We start from the raw sequence: 25,211 nt of genomic DNA on the forward strand, positions 1-25,211 counted from the left end.
CCTGGTTTTAAGGGTCAGTTGAGGTCAGGGGTCAGGGGTCGGCTCCGGGGACACATGTGGCTCTTGATGCCATCTGCAGTAGCTCCTTGTGATGTGAAGAAAAAGTTATACTTGTCTAGAATACCTTTTGATTCCAAATCTTTTGAGATATTTCTTCTGTTTTGGATTAGATTAATCACTTTATTAGTCCCACACCAAGGAGATCCAGCCTTTGTATATAACCATCATTTTACACACCAGTGAACACACCATGCTGAGGAGCAGTGGGCAGCACATTACTGCACCAGGGGAGCTGAGTGGGGGGTTTGGGTGACTTGCTCAAGGGCACGTCAGTCCTTGACCGGTCAGTTCTGGGATTCTAACCGGTTACAAGCCCAGTTCCTCACCTCTAGGCCACAGACTGCCATGATTTCACCCGGTCCTCGCTGTATTCTCACAAACACATTAATAAATTATCAGTATGACCTATTAGTAATATTAGCAGGTTGGTTTATCTGAGTCTCTGGGTCTCTACTCTCTGAGTCTCTACTCTCTGAGTCTTTACTCTCTGAGTCTTTACTCTCTGAGTCTCTACTCTCTGATTCTCCACTCTCTGAGTCTTTACTCTCTGAGTCTCTACTCTCTGATTCTCCACTCTCTGAGTCTTTACTCTCTGAGTCTTTACTCTCTGAGTCTCTACTCTCTGATTCTCCACTCTCTGAGTCTTTACTCTCTGAGTCTCTACTCTCCGAGTCTCTACTCTCTGAGTCTCCACTCTCTGAGTCTCTACTCTCTGAGTCTACTTAATATACTTTATTTGCTTTAATTTATTAAAATGTTTCATCACGTTATTTATGTTAAATCTTGATGTGAAAAGTAACTGAAGCTGTCAGCTTAATGTAGTGAAGAAATATAAAGGGACATGAATGGAAAAGTTAAGGATACTACTCGATTAAATTTACTTAGTTACATTTGCAGTATTTTTTTAATTATTTTTTAAATATTTCCATTTTGTGTAGTGTAGCATCCCTGCAGAGTCAGAACAGAAAACAGGCTGTGGGATATATTTCCTTTGTCGTAAGTCAATGTTAACACAGAGTGGTGCAACATGTGGGTGCCAACCAGGCGGAAACCTCCAGGTCTGAGCAGTGAGGCGAACCATTCTACCAAAAATTCAAGCAGGGGGGGCTGACGGCTGCAGAAGCATTTGGGTCCATTCATGTCAGTACAAAATGAGAAAACTTCTTTCTTGATTTATTACCTCAGAATGTTTTTTAGGACAACACTATGGTCTCAATCAGACAATTTGATGTTAATAGTGTAAATAATGGCCCCATTTAGCATTTAGAAGAAAATAGAAGATAAAGAATCGTATGATTTGGGACGTGGCTACCTTTGATTGACAGGTCACTAAGAAGGTGAGCCCTCATAAGGAGAGAAGCAGAACAATGCGTATCCATGGCAATGTTTCAATGAAGTTATATATATATATATATATATATATACATAAAGGACGTTTAGCGGTTTGAGCCTTCACTGCATTTTCACTTAATGACAATTTGAACGTTTTGTTCATTAAATGTCTTGTTCAGCATTTGTTTGGACTAACAGACACTCCAAGGAGTTGCTGTTCATTTTTATGAGGTAAGTAACGAACATTTTGTTTATGTTTTTTGCATCCCAGTTAATGCTCCAGTTAATGCTAACATCAATCAGTCAGGTTGAGGTGTAGAGAGGTGTTTAGTCAGTGTCATTCGATCTCTCTCGCTCCTCCACAGTCCAAATATGGTTTATTTATGTTCAACAGAAGCTTGAGGAGAAGCTCAAGGCGAGATTCATGTTTCTGTGCAAATGGAATTTACTCAGCTTGTTAGTTTGTTCTGGTTTATTTCAAGGCTGTTGGGACTCTGACGTCCTGCAGGTCAGAGAGGAGCAGAAGATGTGAAATCAATCCTCGGATGAACTTCCTGTTCCAGCTCTCTTCCAGTGTAACTTGTAATAATCGTATCATTAGTTTTACTAAACTGATGCAGTACATTTCATGACTTCTCGCTGTGACTTTGTGTGAGCTGTTCACACTTCATTAATAAATCCTCCATTAAAGAATGTTGAATCAGTTTCTTGCAGAAGGTGATTTCAGACTGCTGAACCCGTGAGAAGTATTATCATTTGTTTTTTTTAAAGAAAAAATGTCCCCTTTCTAAAACTGCAATTAAAATATTCTATATTAATGTTAATTTACACTTTCAATGAGTTAAATGTTTTTAACCATCATCAGTCCTGATCATAGCCTCTAAATATTCACTCATATACATATACTCATATATATGCATTTAAAGCCTAAAACGGGTCGGTGGCGACCCTAACACAAGAAGAAGGTTAGAACAATAAGAACTTTACTGAACAGATTAAATGAACGACCACCAGGGGGAGCTAGTGTCTAACGGGACGCATCACTGCAGTTAAACTATATATTTACTAAATATTTACTATATTCACCTCAGTGACATGTTTCAGTTTGCGTGAGAGATTGTTTATTGACACGAAGTCTCACTGTGAAAAGGAAAAACGATCTAAACTCCCTGAAACTACTTTATAGCCAGAGCTGTAAACATGAGGCGTCAGGCAGGTGATTTTCAGAACGAGTCTTTATCGACTGAGAAAAACAAAAACAAGAGCGTACAGAGTGATGGTAAAGAAAAGCAGAAGGAGAGGAAGAGAACAGTAGAGCCACTCTGGGACATCTCAGCTGATGACCTGTATGAACCATGAATTATCTCTGTATAATCCTGTTCTCCAGGCTCTGGGTCAGTCTGAAGACCTGCAGCACAGTTTCACTCCATCATGTCACATGTTTGACACAAATAATCAAATATTCAATAAGAAGTAAACATTAAAATAAATCTCACAAGACACGAGTGAGTGTGTGTGTGTGTGTGTGTGTGTGTGTGTGTGTGTGTGTTCTTGTACTTACTACATAGTGAGGGCCGGAACACGTTTTTAACCAACAGAAATGAAAATGAAAATGTCCTTCATTTTCCTCTATGTAAACTTTTTTCATACATAATGAAGATGGATAAGGCAAAGGAAATAAAGGCAACAGTTACTGTGACCTCTTTGAATCTCCCACCGAACAAATACTCCATTACAAAAAAAACTAAAACTAACACTAAAACTAATAAAAACTAAACTAAAACTAAAGCATTTCAAAAATAAATACTAAAATAAAACTAGCAAACTAACTCTAAAAACCCATTAAAACTCACTGAATTAGAGAACAAAAATTCACAACAGTAGTATTAGTTTGTGTGTGTGTCTGTGTGTGTATTTCTCCTCCTCGTCAGACTTTTTACCCTTTTTTAATTGTCCCTTTTTTTTTTACAGTGAATAACTTTCATTTCCCGTCATATTAAAGTGTTGTTTTTATTTAAAAACTTGTTATTCTACATATATATTAAATACAAATAGTTACTGTATATTATCCCTGTTTTTAAAAGAAATTATCTGTAAAATAACTTTACTGTTATTTATCAGTAAATGTTTTTACCGTTTTATTATAATTTTCTTTTTTTACAGTGTGGAGGTGGTGGGATCTAAAACTCAGAGTTTTAGTGGATTTCCAGGGTAAACATCTCGCTTCAGGTGAAAATCTGTGCAGATGATGTTGAACTCAGCAGATCTTAAATTTCAGATCATCAGTAATCAGTGCGCGTGTGCAGAGACAGTCCTTATATGGTCATAACGAGGCTGAAAACGTGTCAGGGTGAGACTTCTTTTTCTCGCCTCCCTATCTTTGGAGCGAGAGAAAACCCCAAACCTTCCTCCGTGAGTTCACCGAGCGAGGCACAACGAGAGATGCAGCGGGCAGCAGGAGACCCCCGGCCGGCCAAGCGGCTCCGCACAGAGCAGGAGGCCGAGGGGGAGGCGCCGGAGGATGGCGAGCAGGAGGAAGACTCCCCCGGAGAGGAGGCGGCGGGGAGCCGGAGCGGCGGAGGGACGGTGAGGCAGTGTGTGTGTGTGTGTGTGTGTGTGTGTGTGTGTGCGCGCGTGCGCGTGTGTGCGTGCGTGCGTGTCAGTGCTGCTGGTCAATGCGCTTCTGATAGACATACATCAAATTAAAATATCTGAGTTCTGACTCAGCATAGTTTTGTATACACTGTAAAAACAATAGTCTGTCAGCCAAAGTTTCCAAACACATCTCAAATAACAGGAAACACACACACACACACACACACACACACACACACACACACACACACACACGTCGAATAACTTAAGTGGTTTTACTTTAATATGTTGGTAAGAGTTTGCAAACTTTAACTGCCAGACTTTTTACCATCTAATTTTGTACTTATTTACACTAAATTTAGTTTTACCATAAAAAAAAAAGTTTTTTGTATTTAGGGCCACGGGGCAATCGCACCGAGCACTGGTCCCATACAGCAATAGCTGTGTGTTTCTCTCTCTCTCTCTCACACACACACACACACACACACACACACACATTTTGAGGTTGAAGGGCATAGGTTGCTGTATAACTATTGTCAGTGGCGGATTTAGCAATTTGGGGGCCCAAGGCGAATTTAGCTAGGGGGCCCTTCAAATCCTTACTTTTAACAAAAAGAGTTTTATGTTATTTAATTCTGTTGACTTTTTTTGCTGTATATATATATTTACAGCATATATACACACACACACACACTGTAAAAAATGTTTGTAGAAATTACAGTAAAACACTGTAAAATTGCATCTGAAATAGGTCGTAAACATTGTACATCACCCTAGTAGATACATTTAGTTACTGTAAATCAAAGAATAGTATAAAACTTTAAATTCTACAGCCATAAACTGTAGAAAAGAAAATAAAGTTGTAAAGTTAATGGAGAAATACCATGATGAACGTGGTTAAAATCCTGCTGCTAGGTGAGCACCATGGTGACACTCACCTGACGCTGTTTACGCACTGTTGGAATGTAACTAACAGTGGTGGAATAAGTATTCAGATCTCTTACTTAAGTAAAAGTACTGATACAACACTGTGAAATTACTCCACTACAAGTAAAAGTCCAGCATTCAAAACTTACTGAGGTAAAAGTAAAAAAGTATCAACATCAAAATGTACTTAAAGTATCAAAAGTAAAAGTACTCATCATGCAGAATGGCTCCACTCAGATTGTTTTTTACATTTTACATATATTATTTGATTATTATTATTATTGATAGATTTATGTAAGCAGCGTTTCACTGTTGTCAAGATAGGGATCATTTCAACTATACATATGTATACATATAGGCTATATACACTGTAAAAACAAAAATCTGTTTAAATTACGGTAAAATACCAGCTGTGGTTGCCAGAACTTCACCGTAAAAATACAGTGAGCGTATGTAAATGTAAATATCAGCAGAAACTGTAATTTTATACTGAATAATCCCATTACTTTTAGGATAATTGTGTCATCATGGTATTTCTCCATTAACTTTACAACTTTACTTTCTTTTCTACAGTTTATGGCTGTAGAATTTAAAGTTTTATACTATTCTTTGATTTACAGTAACTAAATGTATCTACTAGGGTGATGTACAATGTTTACAACCTATTTCAGATGCAATTTTACAGTGTTTTACTGTAATTTCTACAAACATTTTTTACAGTTAGTTACTAGTTTGCAGTTTACGTTGACAGTCACTGAAAACGTTGGGCCACAACGCCGGATCATCTCCGATGATGACAACACTTTCGTGGTGGTCAACAGAATCAGGACTGCTACTCAACACCTCCTCATTGTTAACATCTCTTCTGTCAGAGCTCAAGCATGACGCGGTTACTATGGTTACCTCCTCCCCTTCTGAATTAGCCGCTGCCTCCTGCTGCTCCTCGACAACCGGCGGTGTTGTCGAAACATTAAAAAATGTTGTCAACTTCGGGAGTGTGTCATTTTTTGATTTCGCCTCCTCCCGCTTCCTTCTTTTGGTGGCACCACTTGGGTAGTTTCGCTTCATTTTCCAACTGTTGATATCAATTTCACCGCTCACGTAACGTCTTCCAAACTTCCCTCCACTTCCGTCACATAACTTTGGAACTCTCGTGATCATGGCCTGGATGGAATAGTCCATTATAACACGAAATGGGAGGGGGTGTAGACGGATACTTTATTTCTTTGTATTTTAGTTTGTTGTCTTTGTTTCCGATTTAAACATACAAATTTACATTTACATTTAAAAACGCAATGGCTGGGGATCACTGAGTGCCCCGATTCCCAGCTGAATGGAGAGTGGGCAGCTGGTCTGGGGGCCCCTGCAGTTCGGGGAAGTTGGTGGGGCCCCAGGCAGTTGCCTACCTTGCCTCTATTGTAAAACCGCGTCTGACTATTGTTATACTGTGGATTTTTAGGGCCACGGAGCAATCGCACCGAGCACTAGTCCCATACAGCAATAGCTGTAGGGACCAGTGCTCGGCGCTACTGTTATACTGTGGATTTCTTGTTCTTCCTCTTCCGGACGAAATTTCGTCCCGCTACTAGTCCTACAACTTGAAGAGTTGCAGGACAAATTATATATCAGAACGTGTGGTTTGATCGGGATCGGTGTGCTATTACTTTTCTCTACAGAATATGAATTTTTCGCGACGAAAAACTGCCCAAAATTTTGTATTAAAATGAGTGGGACGGCCGAAAAAAAATGAGCGAAAAAGAACAATAATTGGAGATTTTTAAACTACTACTTCTCTGGCATAATTTCACCTAGAGACTCCATTTAAACTTTAAACAGTAGACACAAGTCTTGTGTATCGGTGTATTAATCCACGTTTCGATAGGTCATATAGTTTTTTATCAATCCCTGTTCAATGACCAATGATCATTTTTGGAGAAATTCTGAGATTATAATGGGTGTGTATTGCACAGAATGTTCGTGTCACAGTGTGTGATGTCATCGCCAGTGTAGAGGGAGAGAAAAAATTGTCAAAAAATAAATTTGAAAACTGCGCTCCAGACTCATTCCAGTCTGTCCACCTCTGGCTGCTGTCACTCTTCTGGAACATTCGACAGGTGGTGTCAGTTAATTCCGTTGATTGCTCTGCTCTGATTATCTTTGATGTGATTACAGTTACAGATACACACACACACACATGCGCGAAAGCACGCACACTCCTCACACATGCATACACATGCTTCAAACACACACGCGGCGCACACACACACACGCGTAACTTTATGTGATTTTAATTATACACACACACACAGGTAACTTTATGCGATTTTTGTTACACACACACAAATGCGCGCGTAAGCGCGCACAGTCCTACACATTTTTCACACACACACACACACACACACACACACACACACACACACACATACACACACACACACACACACACACACAGACAGACACACACAGACACACACAGACACACACACACACACATTTTGAGGTTAAAGGGCATAGGTTGCTATAAAGAAATACTTGAAATTATCTGAAAAATCTCATCATAGTGTACACACACCGGCAGTAGCCCCCGTGGCCCTTTCAGAATTTCCCCAGAGGAAATTTTCTAGTCTTACATATAATTCACTTTTATTTATCATTGAAGACCAACTAAATAAATCAATATTGTCCTATTGTATGAATTTAAAATATTTTTATTATTTAATTGAATGCTTTTTTAAAATTTTTTAATTTATTTTTTTTTTATGCCATTTGCACTTAATGTTTCAAGAAAAGCTCTAAAATAATACAGTAAAAAATGTTTACAGTGTACTGTGGGTATTTTTCAGAGTGAACAGGGCAACCAGGAGCATCTGATGTGGATTTTAAATTGATTGAATTTTTAACCAAGAATTTCCACCGGACGGGTAACGGCTGCTCGCTGCCACCCTAATCAATGAGACCATTTACACCTGGCGCGCTGCGGAACGTCTCAGCAGCATCCCAGCCGCAGCTCTCTGCTCCGCTGCGCGAGTAGTTCGTAGCACTTCTATTTTCTCTGCGAGCCGTTGCTAAACCGCATCAAGCTCAAGAGAGGAGATTGCACCAGATAGGAAATCTGACTCAGAATCAACGTAATACACTTCTGCCCCCTTTCAAAATAAGACACAAAACGCAGTTCATGCAGCCTAAAAGTACTTCACATTAACATTACGTCTTGACCGGGGGCGCCAGATCAGCAATCAATCAATCAAAGGGTCTCAGAGGGTCGGAGACATGGACGACGAGACTGATTGTTGAAGTGGAACAGCATACAGTCATTTATGACATAACACATTCTTTTTATAAGGATAGATGGTCAGATCAACAGATCTTCCACATCAGAGAAGCAAAATAGGCTGTTTGTTGTTGTTGTTTACTTTATACACACAGTTTATCACGGGATCTTGCGGTCTCCCGTACGTTCAGGATTATCGCGTGTTCTCACTATCTCGCGTGTAAACGGCTGACTCGCTATGCGGCCGTTCCGCGCCCAGTGGAAGTCCCCAATAACCCTTTGGAATTTTTGATTCAGTTTCTGAGTCCTGTTGGTGTTAGCCTCGCCTCTATGAGCTCAACACACAAAAAAATCTGTGAAGAATAATGAGCGCTGGTTGGTAACATGAGGAGAACATCTGGTTCTGTATTTTACACTAAATATATTTGACCGTTACTCTGGTTTTACTCAGCAGATCATCATTAAAATATTTGGTGAGCAAGATTTTAAATGACGTAAAATCTCCCATAGAACACAAGGAGAGAGGGTGTGTAGTGGATGACATCACAGCTAGAGTGGAGAGAGGCTGTGACCTACTGATGATCCTACTCTGGAATCAATATGACGTACCGACAGACTGTCCCATAGAGAACAATGAGGACTGGGAGCAGACTTTTCTAAGCTGCCATCTTCAAAATAAAAGCCCTACAAAGTAACTTAGTATAATAAAAGCCTGAGAGGTAACTGTGTCTTAACAAGGCTGTTTTTCAAATTAAAAGCCCCACAAAAAGGGTGTTTCCACTATAGCCCAATACCTGGAATGAGGTGGGTCTCACTCGCCGAAACGCCTAATTTGAATATGAGCCGTCCGGAGTCCTTTTGACAGGACTTTTTTTGGCCCTGTGGAAGAGCAGGGCCGTTTTTCTCCCCTGAAAAAACCCTGGTTGCTGATAGGATAGGTGCTAAGCAGGACAACAAACAACACGCCATTTTTCAAATCCAGCAACTTTTTCTGGTGTTATTGGAGACTTTTGGAGACTCGTTCTTATTCTTCTTAATGAGATGCCGGCCCCACGTCGAAGTGGCACTTTCCTCCTGCAGCAGTCTCTTCCAGCTGCAGTCACAGAGCCGAAGGGGATGTTAACCCGTTAGCATCCAGTCTGCAAATTGCTAACAGGCTAACAGTTAGCTCTGTAGCAGTACAGTGTGTATGTGCTGCTGCTGCAGGAGGTGTTCACTTAGAGATCTCTGTTTGTTTACAACAAGCACCGGACACTGTGCACAGTTAGCGATGCCGGTTAATTCACGATCAGGATGTTTGTGATCAGCGGAGACGCTGTGCATATTTAGCCATGCTGCTTTGTTTATGATGAGCTGCTGATGTTGTGCAGTTAGCGACGGCGGCCAAAATTGAGTCTCCCGTGTTTAATTTGTCGCGTATGTAATCACGGATCACGGTCGAAACCGTTGGTAAGCTATTCCTCGACGATTGAAAACCAAACGTCGCCTCCGGCCTCTCGTAAATCCCTCTGCGGCCTTTTTGTAATGGAGACACGCAGAGCGGACATTTGAGAGGGCGTGGCCTGAGACTTTCCCGGTGTCACTCTTCCCCCTAAAGGAAACATGGCTAAAGTAACTCAGTACAATAGGAAAGAGAGACAGACAGAGGATGGATGTAGGAAATGATTGGGAATGGCGTGAAAATTGCAAAAAACTGTGATAAAATGTCCCACAGAATACAATGAGAAATCAGCACGTAAAGAGGTGATGAACAGCAGACGTTGGGGCTGAGCCAAGACTCTAAACTTTAACGTAGAAACATGATTTAAACTTTAAACGGCTCAGGAGACTTAGTACGTACCGACCAACTGTCCCATAGGGACCAACGACAACCGAGAACTTTTCTAAGCTGCAATCTTGCTCACATGTTTTTACTACAGACATAAAATCTACATCAACGCGCCTTTTCTTTCTCATCACACTTTTCTTTATCACACACATTCTGTTGTAGGGACAACATTAACTTTAAGTGTTTCTGCAGCGTTAGGTGTGATCTAAACCTGAACACTGATACGGTGGACAGATGGCCTCACCTCCTGCAGCCACTTCCTGTCACCTCACAGACTCATTGTATAAAGGAAACGACTCAGAGACAGAAATGTGAAGACACTAACCTCAGAGTTATCTCTGTCACTCTGAGGTTAGAACCTCAGTGACAGCTGTAACGACTAAAACCATGTGTCTTTACTTAGTGTGTGTCACTACTGCCTTCACGTCCTCCTCCTCCTGCTCTTTCTCTCTCCTCTTCCTCCTCTTCTTCCTCCCTTCTCCTCCTCCTACTCCTCTTCCTCCTCCTCTCTCCTCCTGGTCTTCCTCCTCTTCCTCCTCCTTCTCTCTCTCTCTTCTCCTCCTCCTCATCTTCCCCCTCCTCCTCCTTCTCCTTCTCCTTCTCCTACTCTCTCTCTCCTATTCCACCTCCTCCTGCTCCTCCTGCTCTTCTCTCCTCTTCCTCGTCCTTCTCTTCTTCCTCCTCCCTCCTCCTGCTCCTCCTCCTTTCTCCTCTTCCTGCTCCTCCTCTTCCTTGTCCTTCTCTTCTTCCTCCTCTTCCTCTTTCCTCCTCCTCCCCCTCCTCCTGCTCCTCTTCCTCTCCTCCTCTCTCTCTCTCCTCCTCCTCCTCCTCCTCCTCCTCCTCTCTCCATCTCCTTCTCCTGCTCCTCCTCCTCCTAATTCTTTCTCCTCTTCCTCCTCCTCCTCTTTCTCCTCCTCCTCCTCCTGTGTGTGATGTAGATCAGGTGGAGGTCATAGCCTCAGACGACCTAAATCAGATCGACTTCCTGCAGAGAAACAGAAAACAGGTTGGGCTGCAAAACCTGCAGCAGCGTTCACTTCTGCTCCTCTTCCTGAGAGACAAGAGGCGCAAACATGTTGTCGTCTCTGACGCTGCGAGGAGAGTTTCCGTCCGTAACGGTTTCTGAGTAAAATAACCCCGTGGAAAAGTACTGTGCTGACAGTTAGAGCAATTTCAGTAAAAAGCACAGAAGTATTCTCAGCTTCATGCAGTAAAAGTACTCAAGTACTTCAGCTTCATGCAGTAAAAGTATGCTAATATTCTCAGCTTCATGCAGTAAAAGTACTCAAGTACTTCAGCTTCATGCAGTAAAAGTATGCTAGTATTCTCAGCTTTATTCAATAAAAGTACATAAGTATTCTCAGCTTAATGCAGTAAAAGTACCCAAGTACTTCAGCTTCATGCAGTTAAAGTAAAATAGCATTCTCAGCTTTATGCAGTAAAAGTACACAAGTATTCTCAGCTTCATGCAGTAAAAGTACTCAAGTGTCCTCAGCTTCATGCAGCATAAGTACACAAGTATTCTCACCTTCATGCAGTAAAAGTACATAAGTATTCTCACCCTCATGCAGTAAGAGTACACAGGTATTCTCAGCTTAATACAGTAAAAGTACAAAAGTATTATCAGCTTCACGCAGTAAAAGTACCTAAGTACTTCAGCTTCATGCAGTTAAAGTACACAAATATTCTCAGCCCAATGCAGTAAAAGTACAGACATATTCTAAGCTTCATGCACTAAAAGTACACAAGTATCCTCAGCTTCATGCAGTATAAGTACACAAGTATTCTCAGCTTCATGCTGTAAAAGTACACAATTATTCTCAGCTTCATGCAGTAAAAGTACACAATTATTCTCAGCGTCATGCAGTAAAAGTACACAATTATTCTCAGCCATATGCAGTAAAAGTACACAAGTATTATCAGCTTAATGCAGTAAAAGTACACAAGTATTCTCAGCTTAATGCAGTAAAAGTACACAAGTATTCTCAGCTTTATGCAGTAAAAAGTACACTAGTATTTTCAGCTTTATGCATCTCAGCATGATGACAATGATGATGATGATGATGATGATGATCTATCTGGGGACAGAAGAAGCTTTGTCAGAATCTTTTGTCTCACAGAATCGTCTTCTCACTGCAGGACGGCGTGGAGGACAGTCACCGCATCGCTCCGTCCCCGGTGGTCCACGTCCGCGGGCTGTGTGGTGCCGTGGTGGAGGCCGACCTAGTGGAGGCGCTTGCCAAGTTCGGCAACATCTGGTAACATTTTACCTCCAGAACACCAAGCATGCACACTTTCATTCTAATTTTTTCACGCATGTTTGGATTAATTTTGTTTTGAAATGTTTGGACATCCTTAACTTCCTATTAAGATAAGTTAAGTTGTGGGGCTTTTATTTTGTGAAGACACAGTTACCTGCCAAGCTTTTGTTCTGCTAAACTTGTTGCCAAGCAAATACTCGTTCCTGTAAAACTCTAAGATTCCTGTTCACACACAGATCCCATTCTGGGCTTTTATTTTCACGTGTGATGAGCAAGAAAAGTCTCTGCTGAACACGTTGATGTAGGTTTCATATCTGTAGTAATAACATGTGAGCAAGACAGCAGCTTAGAAAAGTGTGATCCCACTTCTCATTCTCACATCCCTATGGTACCAAGTCTCCTGAGCCGTTTAAACTTTAAATCATGTTTTAACGTTAATGTTTAGAGAGCTGGCTCAGCCCCAAAGTCAGCTGTTCATCACCTAATTACTTGCCGATTTCTCATTGCGTTCTATGGGACATTTTATCACAGTTTTTTGCAATTTTCACAATATTCCTGATCATTCCCTAAATCCTTAACCTCTGTCTATCTCTCTTTCCTATTAGGATATAGTTACTTTGTGGGGCATTTATTTTGAAAAACAACCTTGCTGAGCCACAGTTACCTCTCAGGCTTTTATTGTACTGAGTTACTTTTTGGGGCTTTTATTTTTGAAAAACAGCCTTGTTTAGACACAGTTACCTATCAGGCTTTCATTGTACTTAGTTACTTTGTGGGGCTTTTATTTTGAAAATCAGCCTAGTTAAGACACAATTACCTCTCAAGCTTTTATTGTACTATGTTTATTTGTGGGGCTTTTATCTTGAAAATCAGCCTTGTTAAGACACAGTTATCTCAGATTTTCATTGTACTAAGTTTTTTGGGCTTTTATTTTGAAAAACAGCCTTGCTAAGACACAGTTACTAACTTTCTTTTTAGGGCTTTTATTTTGAAAAACAGCCTTGCTTAGACACAGTTACCTCTCAGCCTTTCATTGTACTATGTTACTTTCTAGGGCTATTATTTTGAAAAACAGCCTTGTTAAGACGCAGTTACCTCTCAGACTCTTATTGTGCTAAGCTCCTCCCTGACTGGCTCGTCTGGTCCACCCACAGCTACGTGATGATGATGCCGTTTAAGCGGCAGGCTCTGGTGGAGTTCGACAGCGTGGCGAGTGCCGGGTGCTGCGTGCGGCATGCGGCCCGTGAGGCCGTGTGCGTGGCGGAGCAGCGGGCCTTCTTCAACTTCTCCACCAGCCAGAGGATCACCAGACCCACCAATGACAACCCTGCCACCGGTAACAAAGTCCTGCTGCTGTCCATCCAGGACCCGCTGTACCCCATCACCACCGTGAGTCCACAAGGACTGTCCCCAACAACGTCCTGTCCCCAACAAATCATGTGATGATTGAAAAACATTTAAGTTGTTTTTGCTGTTTGACCTCTGACCCTCTCTCTCTCCCTGTCTGTCTGTCTGTCTGTCTGTCTGTCTGTCTGTCTGTCTGTCTCTCAGGATGTCCTGTACTCCGTCTGTAACTCGGTGGTTAACGTCCTGCGCATAGTCATCTTCAAACGCAATGGCATCCAGGCCATGGTGGAATATCCTGACTGTGTGTGTGTGTGTGTGTGTGTGTGTGTGTGTGTGTGTGTGTGTGTTTGTATAAATACCTCTGGAGAACCGGCATGCATTTGTCTCATTTTGTCAGAATCGGATTATTCAATTATAGAAAGTGTTGCTCTTAAAAATGTATATATATTCCCTCTGAGATGTGGTGAAGTTGAAGAATAAAGTAGCACAAATGTACATACACCGTTCCACTCCTCTGATTGGCTAGTTGCTCTGCGTCTCCTGATGATGTCATCCTTAACAAGCTCGTTAACATTTGAGTCAGCGGAGGATGCTCAGAAGGCCAAACTGTCCCTGAATGGAGCCGACATCTACTCCGGCTGCTGCACGCTCAAGATCGAATACGCTCGGGTAAACACACACACACACAGACAGACACACTCACACACACACACACACACACACACACACACACACACACACAGACACACACACACACACACACAGACATACACACACACGCACATAGACACACACACAGAAATACACACACACACAGACACACACACATGCACGCAGACACACACACACTCAACATCAAATAAAAGTTTAAGATATGAAAAGAAAATGTTTTTATTTTGCAATAATACGTTTGTTACTACAACTACATTTTCTGTAAGGTACTTTCAGTGCCTGAAGTTGCCGCAAACATGCACACAGACACACTCTCAGGGCGCTTTCACACCTATCTCATTTGGTCCGGACTTAAGGACTTTTCAGTTTGATCCGACCCTAAATTCCAGGTGTGAAAGGTGCCGCGGACCACGGTCCGCACCAAAGGACCAAAGTTTGGTCCGACCAAAAGAGGTGGTCTCGGTCCGAACCAAACGAACCAAGGTCTGAACTTTTTGCAGTGTGAAAACAACTTTTTTCATAGTTCAGACCTTCGTATCAATGTCACGCTAATCAGCTGTTACAGCAAAACACAATTAGCCTAGCAGATAAAACAAAATATATGACAAAATGAGCCGCAGCAGTACATGGGGAGATGAGGAGATTAGATGCCTGATTGAAATCTGGTCGGACAACTTCATAAAGAGCCAACTGGAGAAAACACATAAAAATAACGAGACTTTCAACTTGTTTTCTGAGAGGATGAGAGAGCGAGGTTTCGAGAGGACGGGAGAGCCGTTTTCTCCTCCTCTCCTGTTGACGGCGATACAGTTTTCGCATGATGAGGAGGCTCATCTTGCGAATACCAAGCACTCTCAAGTATTGCTCATGAAGCTGGTGCTGCTGGTAGCAAAAGTATTACCACAGGTAAAAGGTGGCTCGCTGGATTCATGTTGTGTAAACACGTTAAGGAAGTAAAACTGACGTCAGATGCCGGCCGGCCTAACAACGCAGCGTAACCAAAACAAAATGAGCCGCGGAAGTACACAGGGAGATGACGTGTCCAGTAGAATTGTCTTGTAAAGTCCGTTATACCTTTTGCAGTGTGAAACCAAAACCAACAGGGCCAAATGTATACAATGTAACAGAACACGGACCTTGGTTCAGACTTTCAGGTGTGAAAACGCCCTCAGTCTCATGCCCACACCAAGAGGTACTGTGCTCTGTCGCCCCCTGCAGCCCAACAGACTGAACGTCGTCCGTAACGACAACAGCAGCAGCTGGGACTACACCAAACCCTTCCTGCTGCAGAGAGGTAAGACACACAGACACACACACACACACACACACAGCCCTATGAGGCTGAGTAATATTTTTGTTACTGAACCCTAACGAGTTGTTTCAGGGTGCTTTTTGCTCTTTTTACATTCTCCTCTCTGTGTCCTTGTGTTTCACTGCAACATATAAAATCTCTATAATTTATAAGTCCTGCAGCTCTATGGAATCAGCACAATCAGAACAACTCAAACATGTCTTTGCAGAATAACACAGTTAGAATGACAGAAATCAGAAAAAAGTTTAATTTCTCTGATGAAATATTATTTTTTAATTGTAATAAAACATAATTTATATATACACATTTTTCCAAGTGCTCACAAGTGTCAAGAATGAAATTTGAATGAAAAAGACAAAATTTCAAAAAAGATACCAAAAAGACGTAGAAAGCCCAAACCAGTTTTCTCCACATGTTAAAGTATTGTCATGTTTCCAGCCTCTCCTGTCCTCTCTGCTCTGTGTAAACAGCCTCTCCTGTCCTCTCCTCTCTGCTCTGTGTAAACAGCCTCTCCTGTCCTCTCCTCTCAGCTCTGTGTAAACAGATTTTCATTGAATATTTGTCACGTGACTGTTGGTCTCAGCAGGATCAGTCATGTCTTCACAGTGTCTCTGAGAAGCAGAATTTAATGTTTTTAACAGGATCTGGTCAGTGCAAATGCTTTATTTTAAACGGCACATGTAGAATAAAGAGATTCTGACACAAATATCAACATTTAACACAAGTTTTGGGCACTTTTTATAACTGATGATCCATTCATCATCGGAAAGTTCAAACTTTGGCAATAACGTCTGTTTTTATAGTTTCTTTCTACAGTGAATTTTTGGCGATCTTTGAAAGAAAACGTACTGTTGTGAACTGTGTGTCAGCTCTTATTAACTAAAGATTTCTGCATCTGTGTGTTGCAGGAAAGGGCCGGCAGCGCCAGGCCATCCTTGGAGAGCATCCATCCAACGGTCTGTCTGTCTGTCTGTCTGTCTGTCTGTCTGTCTGTCCGTCTCTCTGTTTGCCTGTCTGTCTGTCTGTCCGTCTGTCTGTCTGTCTGTCTCTCACCCTATCTCTCTGTCTGCCTGTCTGTCTCTCTATGTCTCTGCAGGTCCACACTGTCCCCTGCTGGCTGTGCCCAGTAAAAGCACGTACAGGAGGCGCAGTGAGGAGGTTCAGGACATGGTGTCCTACCCGCTGCTCCTCCCTAAGACCTCGTCCTTCCAGGGTCATGCCGCCTCCAGCTCTGTCGCTATGGCAAGTGGCCTCCATCCCACCAAGATGAACTGCAGCCACGTCTTCAACCTGTTCTGTCTGTACGGGAACGTGGAGAAGGTGCGTGTCGCCCTGGACGCCTGTCTGCAGCTGTTTGATCGTCCCTCTGAATGCCTGCCTGCTGTTGTCTGCAGGTGAAGTTCATGAGGAGCGTTCCCGGCACGGCGTTGGTGGAGATGGGGGACGAATACGCCGTGGATCGAGCCGTGACTCACCTCAACAGCCTCAAGGTGTTCGACAGGAAACTGAACGTCTGGTGAGTCCTGATGTTACATTACATTTCATGTCATTTAGCTGATGGTACAAGCCTCAGACCACAGGAACCAAGTAAGTGCATAACTTAAAGAGCCATCTGTAACCGCTACAGGAGTGCTATATAAGTGTAACGCAATGTGCTAAAGAAAAAGAGCAAAGAAGGAAGAGGGTTTTTTAAATTTTATTTTATTATTATTATTATTATTATTATTAGCGACCATGACTTAACCGAGGTATTGTTGAAAGAGGTAGGTCTTCAGCCTGCGGCGGAAGATGTCTAGGCTTTCTGAGGTCCTGATATCGGTGGGGAGCTCGTTCTACCATTTTAGTGCCAGGACTGAGAAAAGTCTGGAAGTGGTTTTGAGGCAAGTAGATCTTCGCAGGGTGGGAGTCGCCAGCTGTTTGGCTGATGCAGAGCGTAGAGGACAGGGAGGGGTGAAGGGTTTGACCAGATCCTGGATGTAAGCTGGGCCTGAACCATTAGCAGCGGAGTACGCCAGAGCTAGCGTCTTGAAGGGTATCCAATGGTAACCAGTGGAGGGAGCGGAGGAGTGGTGTTGTGTGTGAAAATTTGGGAAGATTGAAGACAAGACCAGACTCTTCTTCTCTATAGTGCCCCCGGTGGTAGAACGAACTTCCAAACTCCATCCGATCTGCTGTGATCCACACAGATGACTATGACAAGTATCGCACTGACCGCCCTTGCAACCTAAAAGCACTTGTGTCCTAATGGACTCAAACTTAGCCCACAGCACTTACTCTTGCCATGTTTCTTGACTTCATCCTTGCTTGTATTGTATTAACTCTCATTTGTTCCTCGCTTTGGATGAAAGCGTCTGCTAAATGACATTTTAGAATTGTAGAATTGTAGACCAACCGAGCAGCTGCATTCTGGATGAGTTGCAGAGGTCGGATGGCTTTGGCAGGCAGACCTGCCATGAGGGAGTTGCAGTAATCCAGGCATGAGATGACCAGCGCCTGGACAAGGACCTGAGCTGCCTTCTGAGTGAGAAATGGGCAGATTCTCCTGATGTTATGCAGCAAGAATCTGCAGGATCTGGTAGTAGCGGTAATGTTTGCAGTGAGGGACAGTTGGTTGTCGAGAGTGGTTTAGCGGTCTAGGTGGAGGTAACCACAGTGTTCTGGAGGTCAGAAGGTAAGGTAGCTTGGTTTTATCTAGAGTTTGAGGTGGTGTGAGGACATCCACTTGGAGATGTCGGCCAGACATGCGGAGATACGTGCTGCTGTCTGTGTTTCAGACTGGGGAAATGAAAGGATTACCTGGGTGTCATGGGCATAACTATAATCAGAGAAGCCATGCGAGTGGAAGAGAGAGCTGAGCGAGTTAGTGTAAACCAAGAAAAGGAGCGGACCAAGGACAGAGCCTTGAGGGACCCCAGCAGTGAGTGGACAGGGATCTGACACAGATCGCTTCGATGTCTTGATATCACCCTGACTCTTCTGTTTGCACCAGTCATCTCGTTCAAGAAAATGTATCGGGTTATTTAGAAGAATGCGAGAGATTTCTGAAGAAGTTAGAGTGAGAGGAGGATGAGCTCCATCAGCTGTTTATCCTTAATTTACTAACCTTCATTCACCAGCAGGGGACGAAAACAAGCAATCAGCTGTGTTTTCTTCTGCTTATTTTATGTAAATATTTAAATATATAATATAAATATATAAAAAATATAAATGAATATATGTAAATATATTAAGTTATATTTGTTAGTTGATGTTTGTTGAAAAACTCAGAAATTCAAAAAATATTTAAATGTAAAATTTTCTATCAAATTTAATGAATTTAATGCAAATATGACATAAAGTACCTTATTATATATTTTTAAACATGTTACTTTATTTTTTTAAACAAGTAAGAGGAACAATATGTAAAAAAAAATTAATTAAAGGTTAAAAATTCTAAAATAATACTAATGTTTAGTATTTTTATAAAGGGGATATTTGTGTTTTGTCTTTTTATATTTTATTGGTGTTCATACATACATGGGAATAATAAACAGCTTCCAACTTTTTCTAGTAAATTTGGCTTTATGATCTCAAGAGAATATTTCTCTTTATTTGTGACTTATTCTCGTACGTTTACCACTTTAATCTCAGAGAATGTATGAGTTGGGTTTTTTTCACAGAATGTATGGTTTTTGTAATCGCAGATAACATTCAAGTTTTTTCTTGCAATTCTTTTGTTTTGACCACTTTAATCTCAGAGAATTTCTGAGTTTAAAAGAAAAATGTATGGCTTTATTATATCCAAGAACATTCGAGTTCTGTCGTGTAATTTCTTTTTGTTTTTTCTTTTCTTGTAAATTTTGTGACATTTCTTCAGAAATGTAATCACTTCATTCTCCTTCTTCTCCTAGCTGTGTTTTCTTCTGCTTATTTTCTGTCAATATTTCTAAAAACTGTTGAAAACAAACTGACTTTCACCTAACAGGATGCTCTGTTTTGACTTTTAATTCCTGAAGTCTGAAATTTTTGCTTCACAGTTTTGTGTCTCCATGACTGACCGCCACACACACACACACACACACATACACACACACACACACACACACACACACCTCTCAGTGTGTCCAAGCAGCAGGCGGTGATTCCCAGTCAGGTGTTTGAGCTGGCTGACGGCAGCAGCAGCTTCCAGGACTTCAGTCTGACCAGAAACAACCGTTTCGGCGGCTCGCAGAGCGGCCGGAACGTCATCCAGCCGCCCGCCACCGTCCTGCACTTCTACAACGCCCCGCCCACCCTCAGCCAGCACCAGCTGCACCAGGTGAGCTCACACCTGCAGGACACGGGCTGTTTTTTATTTGTTGGATGATGGCGAGAGCTTTCTGAAGAGTATGAAGTATACTGCCCTACAAAATACTTGATATGCATTTGTTAAATAGTTTTTTGCCCTACAAAGCCTAACTACAGTAACTACGCAAAGGGTAAAACTGCTTTAAAGTTTTTTAACTGGCAGGCCAAATGGGTTATAGGTAGATAAGTGATATGACACTTATTTCTACATGTATTGATGATGTCATTTTAATGATCATCCATCTATCCATCATCCATTCATTAGGGGTGTGCCATATCGTATCGTTCACGATAATACCGGTATATTTTTTTTATGGGTAAAAAAAATGCGTATCACGATATACTACTTCTTAACAAAGTGCCATAAGGATTTCCTATTAATTACCTAGACCTTGGCGGCCCGCCAGAGTCTCTTGTGCTGCTCTAACGTCACATTTCAAGCTACTGAAAGTATATCTACACTATTCATAACATAAAGTTATTTTGCGTTGTGTCTCTGCTCAGCAGTGTGTCTGTCACCCGTCAGTCAGTCAAAACCCCGACCCACCTCTCTGTCCTCCTCCGAGACATGCGCACGCATTCACACACATGCACTGAATATACCGAGCTGCCCTCCCACTGCGCTTCAAAACAAGCACCTACCTGTCTTTAATGTATCAGTCCCATCCCCACTCTCTCTCTGTGCGTCTGCGTGTGCCGATCTTAATACTGTCAACCTGTGTTGTCAGAGGTCCAAACGGTCCAAACACACTGTTGCATTGTGCCGTTCGTTAGCCGCGAGCTAACATTAGCTAACAATTAAAGTTGTTTTAATCACAAAAAGCTACTATTACTTCCTGTCGCTTCACAAATGCAGCTTTCAAAATAAGAGCACAGAATCCACCACAGGAATTACAAGACTGTCAAAATAAGATGCCTTAAATAAAACATTGAAGAACCTTTATCCTTTACAATAATGAATTAAAATAGGCAATGATGTGTTTGTGAGGTGTTTGCTCACATTTAGCTCTCAAAGTGGACGAGATTGATCACATTGTACTATAAAATGTACAAAATTTTCTCCCAGGGGGCCCCCAGACCCCCTAGAAGGTTATTTTTTATTATTATTCGCTAATACTCAAGTAAGTAATTTTTTTGTATTTGGCAACTCTTGAGATTTGCAATTTACACTACATTTAGATTCATGATTGATTTTTATTTTGTTGTACAATTTTTATTTATTTATACGGACTAAAAAATAATTTTCTGTATATTTTTCAGTATTTTTGATATCGTCAAGAATATCGTTATCGCGATAATACTCGTGATAATCTTTTAGGGCCATATCGCCCACCCCTACCATTCATGCATCTATCCATCCATCATCCATCCATCTATCCATCATCCATCCATCTATCCATCATGCATCCATCCATCCATCCATCCATCCAACCATCATCCATCCATCATCTCCATCCATCATTCATCCATCCATCCATCTGTTCATTCATCCATCATCCATCCATTCACCTTTAACCCCAGAAATGTAGTTACTGCACTCTTTAAAAGGGTTTAACAATTCTATTCAAAGATTTGTGTATTTTAGACTTAATATTATAAAGTAATATGAATAGTTTATATTTTTTATTATGTATGTTTAAATTATTGTTATCTGTTTCCACTAAACGAGAGCTGCTCTTTTTACATTTTGCTGTACTCCTGTGCAATGACAATAAAACGATTCTGATTCTGATGGACTGAGAGCAGAATGGGCCCAGGATGAAGCCCTGAGGGACACCTTCAGTGATGAGATGTTGCCGTACGAGCAAATAACTACAAGGAACCTTAAACCATTTATAAAAAACGTCTCATTTCATGAATGATGCCTCTGGATGCCCTACATAAGCAAACGAGACCATTAGCAACAACTTTAACTGTCCTCCCCCCAGCATCAGCTCCTCCTCTCACCTTCTGGCAGCCGGCGCTGTTTGGCCGGCTAGCTGCAGGGAACGGGGGCGCAGGAGAACCAGAACCAGGGCTGAGCGGGTCAGACTGCCAGATTTCCTTTTTGCTTCTTTAAGTGTGAAGTTTATTTTTTTAGAAACGAACACTTTTTTGGGGGGGGGGTGGGTCTTCCTCCTCCTCCTCCTGCTCATTGTTCACAAACTCCTCCTTGTTTTGTCCTCTGTCACTCTGCAGCTCTGCAGTGACCATGGTGCTCCCGCCTTTAACAAGTTTAAAGTCTTCGACGCCAAACGTGAGTTTAACAGCAGAAGAAACATCATGCAACACTTTTTATATTAATACTGAAAATAAAAACAATATAAAGCCGAGCTCATTTTATTCTTTCCCCTCCTGCTCCTGCTCCTCCTCTCATCCTCCTCCTCCTCTCTCCTTCTCCTCCTCCTCCTGCTCTTCCCAGCAGCCAGCTCCAAGACCGTGTCTGGTCTGGTGGAGTTTGACAGCAGGACTGAAGCTGTGGAGGCTCTGATGGTTCTAAACCACCACCAGATCAGAATCCCCAGTGAGTTCTTCCTTTCACGTCCTCCTTCACTGGTGTATTAATCACTGCGGCCACTAGAGGGCAGTGTTGTGAATAAAGAAGGTCATTCTCTCTCAAGGACGTGCACATGATTATAGAGGGGCAGGGGCTCAAAGTCAGAAAAGGGCAGCATGTGTGCGCGCAAAAGGCACCCCACATTTTTTTTTCCACTCCTTTACACAATATGGAAATTAATGTAAAATTTAAAAAGTACTGATAGAAAGCTAACTACTATCCTGCGTAGGTGAATGTTATATGCAATTGCCATTTATTTTTTGACAACAAATTATTGTCAACATGAGTTCATTCACATTATCATAGGCTTGGAAGACATGCAAAGCAATAAAACACTGGTCAACATCAACATGAATCAAGTTTAAATACAGATGGTAATATTTCGAACACCATGGTGTAGTGGTTAGCGCTTTCGCCTCACAGCAAGAGGGTCACCCATAGGTGTGAATGAGAGTGTGATTGTCTGCGGTATTAGCCCTGCGATAGTCTGGCGACCTGCCTCTTGTCCAATGTCAGCTGGGATAGGCTCCAGCCCCCCGCAACCCGATTGCGGTTAAGGTTAATGAATGAATATAACCTACAGTTTATATCCCTGATATGCTGAAATTACTATATTATTATTATCATTATTATTTTGTTATCCCATAGAGTAGTAGCAAAGTCACAATAAACTTTATATCTAGACTAGAATAGCAGGTTTCAGAACTGTGGCATGATAAACAGCCCACACCAGAGGGGTTGTAAGAACCACAAAACCAAAAACACCTCATTTTGATCCAGAAGAGTAGTAGGAAAATATTCTCGCCACCAGACCTTCCTCTACAGAAGAAAGTAGGACAACAACTCGGTGCAGACCTGTTGATCTACCTATTTTGTGATGTTAAAACCTCAGACCTGTAGTGAGGGAAATATGATACGCCGTAAACACGTTGCATTTTATTTTTAAAATGTATTTGAAAAAAGAAAAAAAACAAATGTATTTTGTACACGATTTCCTGCGGTGTGCTCCGACGTCCGGTAAAAATAGAGCCGTGATACAGCAGAGCTGCAGCCGATGGAAGCTGACACATTGACTAAAATAGGGCGTTTTTCTGAAATATGACCCATATTTTAGCGGTGGACAGCGACTAGTTAGACCATAACTCACAGGTTCAAGTTGCTCCACTGTCACGTCTCCTCAGTTATCCAGGGGGCAGCGGCTTCTCTCCCTCTCACTAACTCGCCCGCTCTCACTCTGTCTCTCTCAACCCCGTATTACAAGAAAATGGGTACGGTAAAATACCGTGGAGTTTTTGTAGCGCCGTTTTTTTTACATCCCTATTTATTCATGTTATTTAAAAAAAAAAAAAAACACTCAGAGGGCACTTTTTAATACAAGGCAAAAAGGGCAGGGGCTCAAGTGCCCCTAGGACCCTATGTGTGCACATGCCTGTTCTCTCTTCATCATCTGATTGTAGTGAGCGGCTCTCAGTGATCCTCACCTCAGATATCTGCGGAACGTATCCGCTCAAGCTGTTAAATATTAAAAACTCCTGGACCTGAAAATAATAGTTTGTGTTTCATAAAAATGTCTGTATTTCCTCGACCTGCAGACAGCTCCAACCCCTTCACCCTGAAACTCTGCTTCTCCACCTCTTCCCACCTGTGAGCCGCCGGGTCCTGCAGGAGCACCGGAGCGAGCAGACTTTTTATTCTTTACAGAGAGACGAGATGAACGACAGAAGATGAGAAATCAGATCAATAAATGACTTTTTCCTCCACAAAAAGGCTCAAACAGGAATATCTGAAAGAAAACTCAGGGAGATTTTTTAAATTATTAGTTTGGGTTTTATTTGTGTGTTAATTAAATTAATACATTTTTATTTTTATTACCCTTGTGCATCCTGAGACCTTTTTTTCCAGTCTTTTTTATTTTATTTTTTTTAACTTTAATGTTGTTAATGCAAATATGACAGAAAATACCCTATTATAATTTTTTAATATGTTAATATGTTACCTTTTAAAAAAAATAAAAGTAAGAGGATCAATATGTAAACAAATAGGTAATTAAAGGTTTAAAATTCTGAAAATAAATTAATATTTGCTAGTTATAATCAGGACTGATGTTTTTTGAAAAACTGATTTGTTTATCACAAATAAAAAGATTATATTATTAATATTTTATGAAAGATTATTAATATTTGAAGTTATATTTGTTAGGTGATGTTTGTTGAAAAACTCAGAAAGTGGGGAAAAAATAATATACCGGTAAGTTGTTTTATAGCAGTTTTAGAAAAGGTAACAAGGGTTTTTTTTAAATCTATTTTTTTACTGCTTTTATATTTTATTGTTGATCATAAATTAAATATCCCAGACTGTGAAAAAGCTCCTTATTACTATTTAAATGTAATGTTTTTGTTTTTTTTATTAAACTGAATGAATATAATGCAAATACCTTATTATATTTTTTTAATATGTTACTTTTGTTAAACAAGTAATAGGATCAATATGTAAAAAAAAAAATTAAAGGTTTAAAATTCTGGAAATAAATTAAAATTGCGTCTTGTGATCAGGACTGATGTTTGTTGAAAAGTTTAACTCAGGAAGTGGAAAATAATATTAATGTTTAGTATTTTTATAAAGGGGATATTTGTGTTTTTTTTATATTTCTTTTTATATTTTATTGGTGTTCATACATATGTGGGAATAATAAACATCTTCCAACGTTTTCTAGTAAATTTGTGACTATATTAGCTCAAGAGAAT

The 25,211-nt window shown here is 41.2% G+C and overlaps 1 protein-coding gene across 1 annotated transcript; it reads left to right on the forward strand.

Moving 5' to 3' along the window:
* The first annotated feature begins 3,717 nt into the window (after positions 1-3,717).
* On the forward strand, positions 3,718-25,174 carry LOC131969567 (heterogeneous nuclear ribonucleoprotein L-like). The gene is made up of 13 exons (XM_059330636.1): positions 3,718-3,978; positions 12,153-12,271; positions 13,429-13,663; positions 13,826-13,911; positions 14,194-14,290; positions 15,512-15,587; positions 16,514-16,561; positions 16,702-16,925; positions 17,000-17,121; positions 19,704-19,902; positions 22,110-22,167; positions 22,333-22,434; positions 24,060-25,174. The coding sequence occupies exons 1-13, from the start codon at positions 3,835-3,837 to the stop codon at positions 24,113-24,115; spliced, it is 1,566 nt and encodes a 521-aa protein (XP_059186619.1). The 5' UTR covers positions 3,718-3,834; the 3' UTR covers positions 24,116-25,174.
* Positions 25,175-25,211: the final 37 nt, after the last annotated feature.

Source organism: Centropristis striata, chromosome 1, assembly GCF_030273125.1.
Source record: "Centropristis striata isolate RG_2023a ecotype Rhode Island chromosome 1, C.striata_1.0, whole genome shotgun sequence".
Taxonomy (NCBI): domain Eukaryota; kingdom Metazoa; phylum Chordata; class Actinopteri; order Perciformes; family Serranidae; genus Centropristis; species Centropristis striata.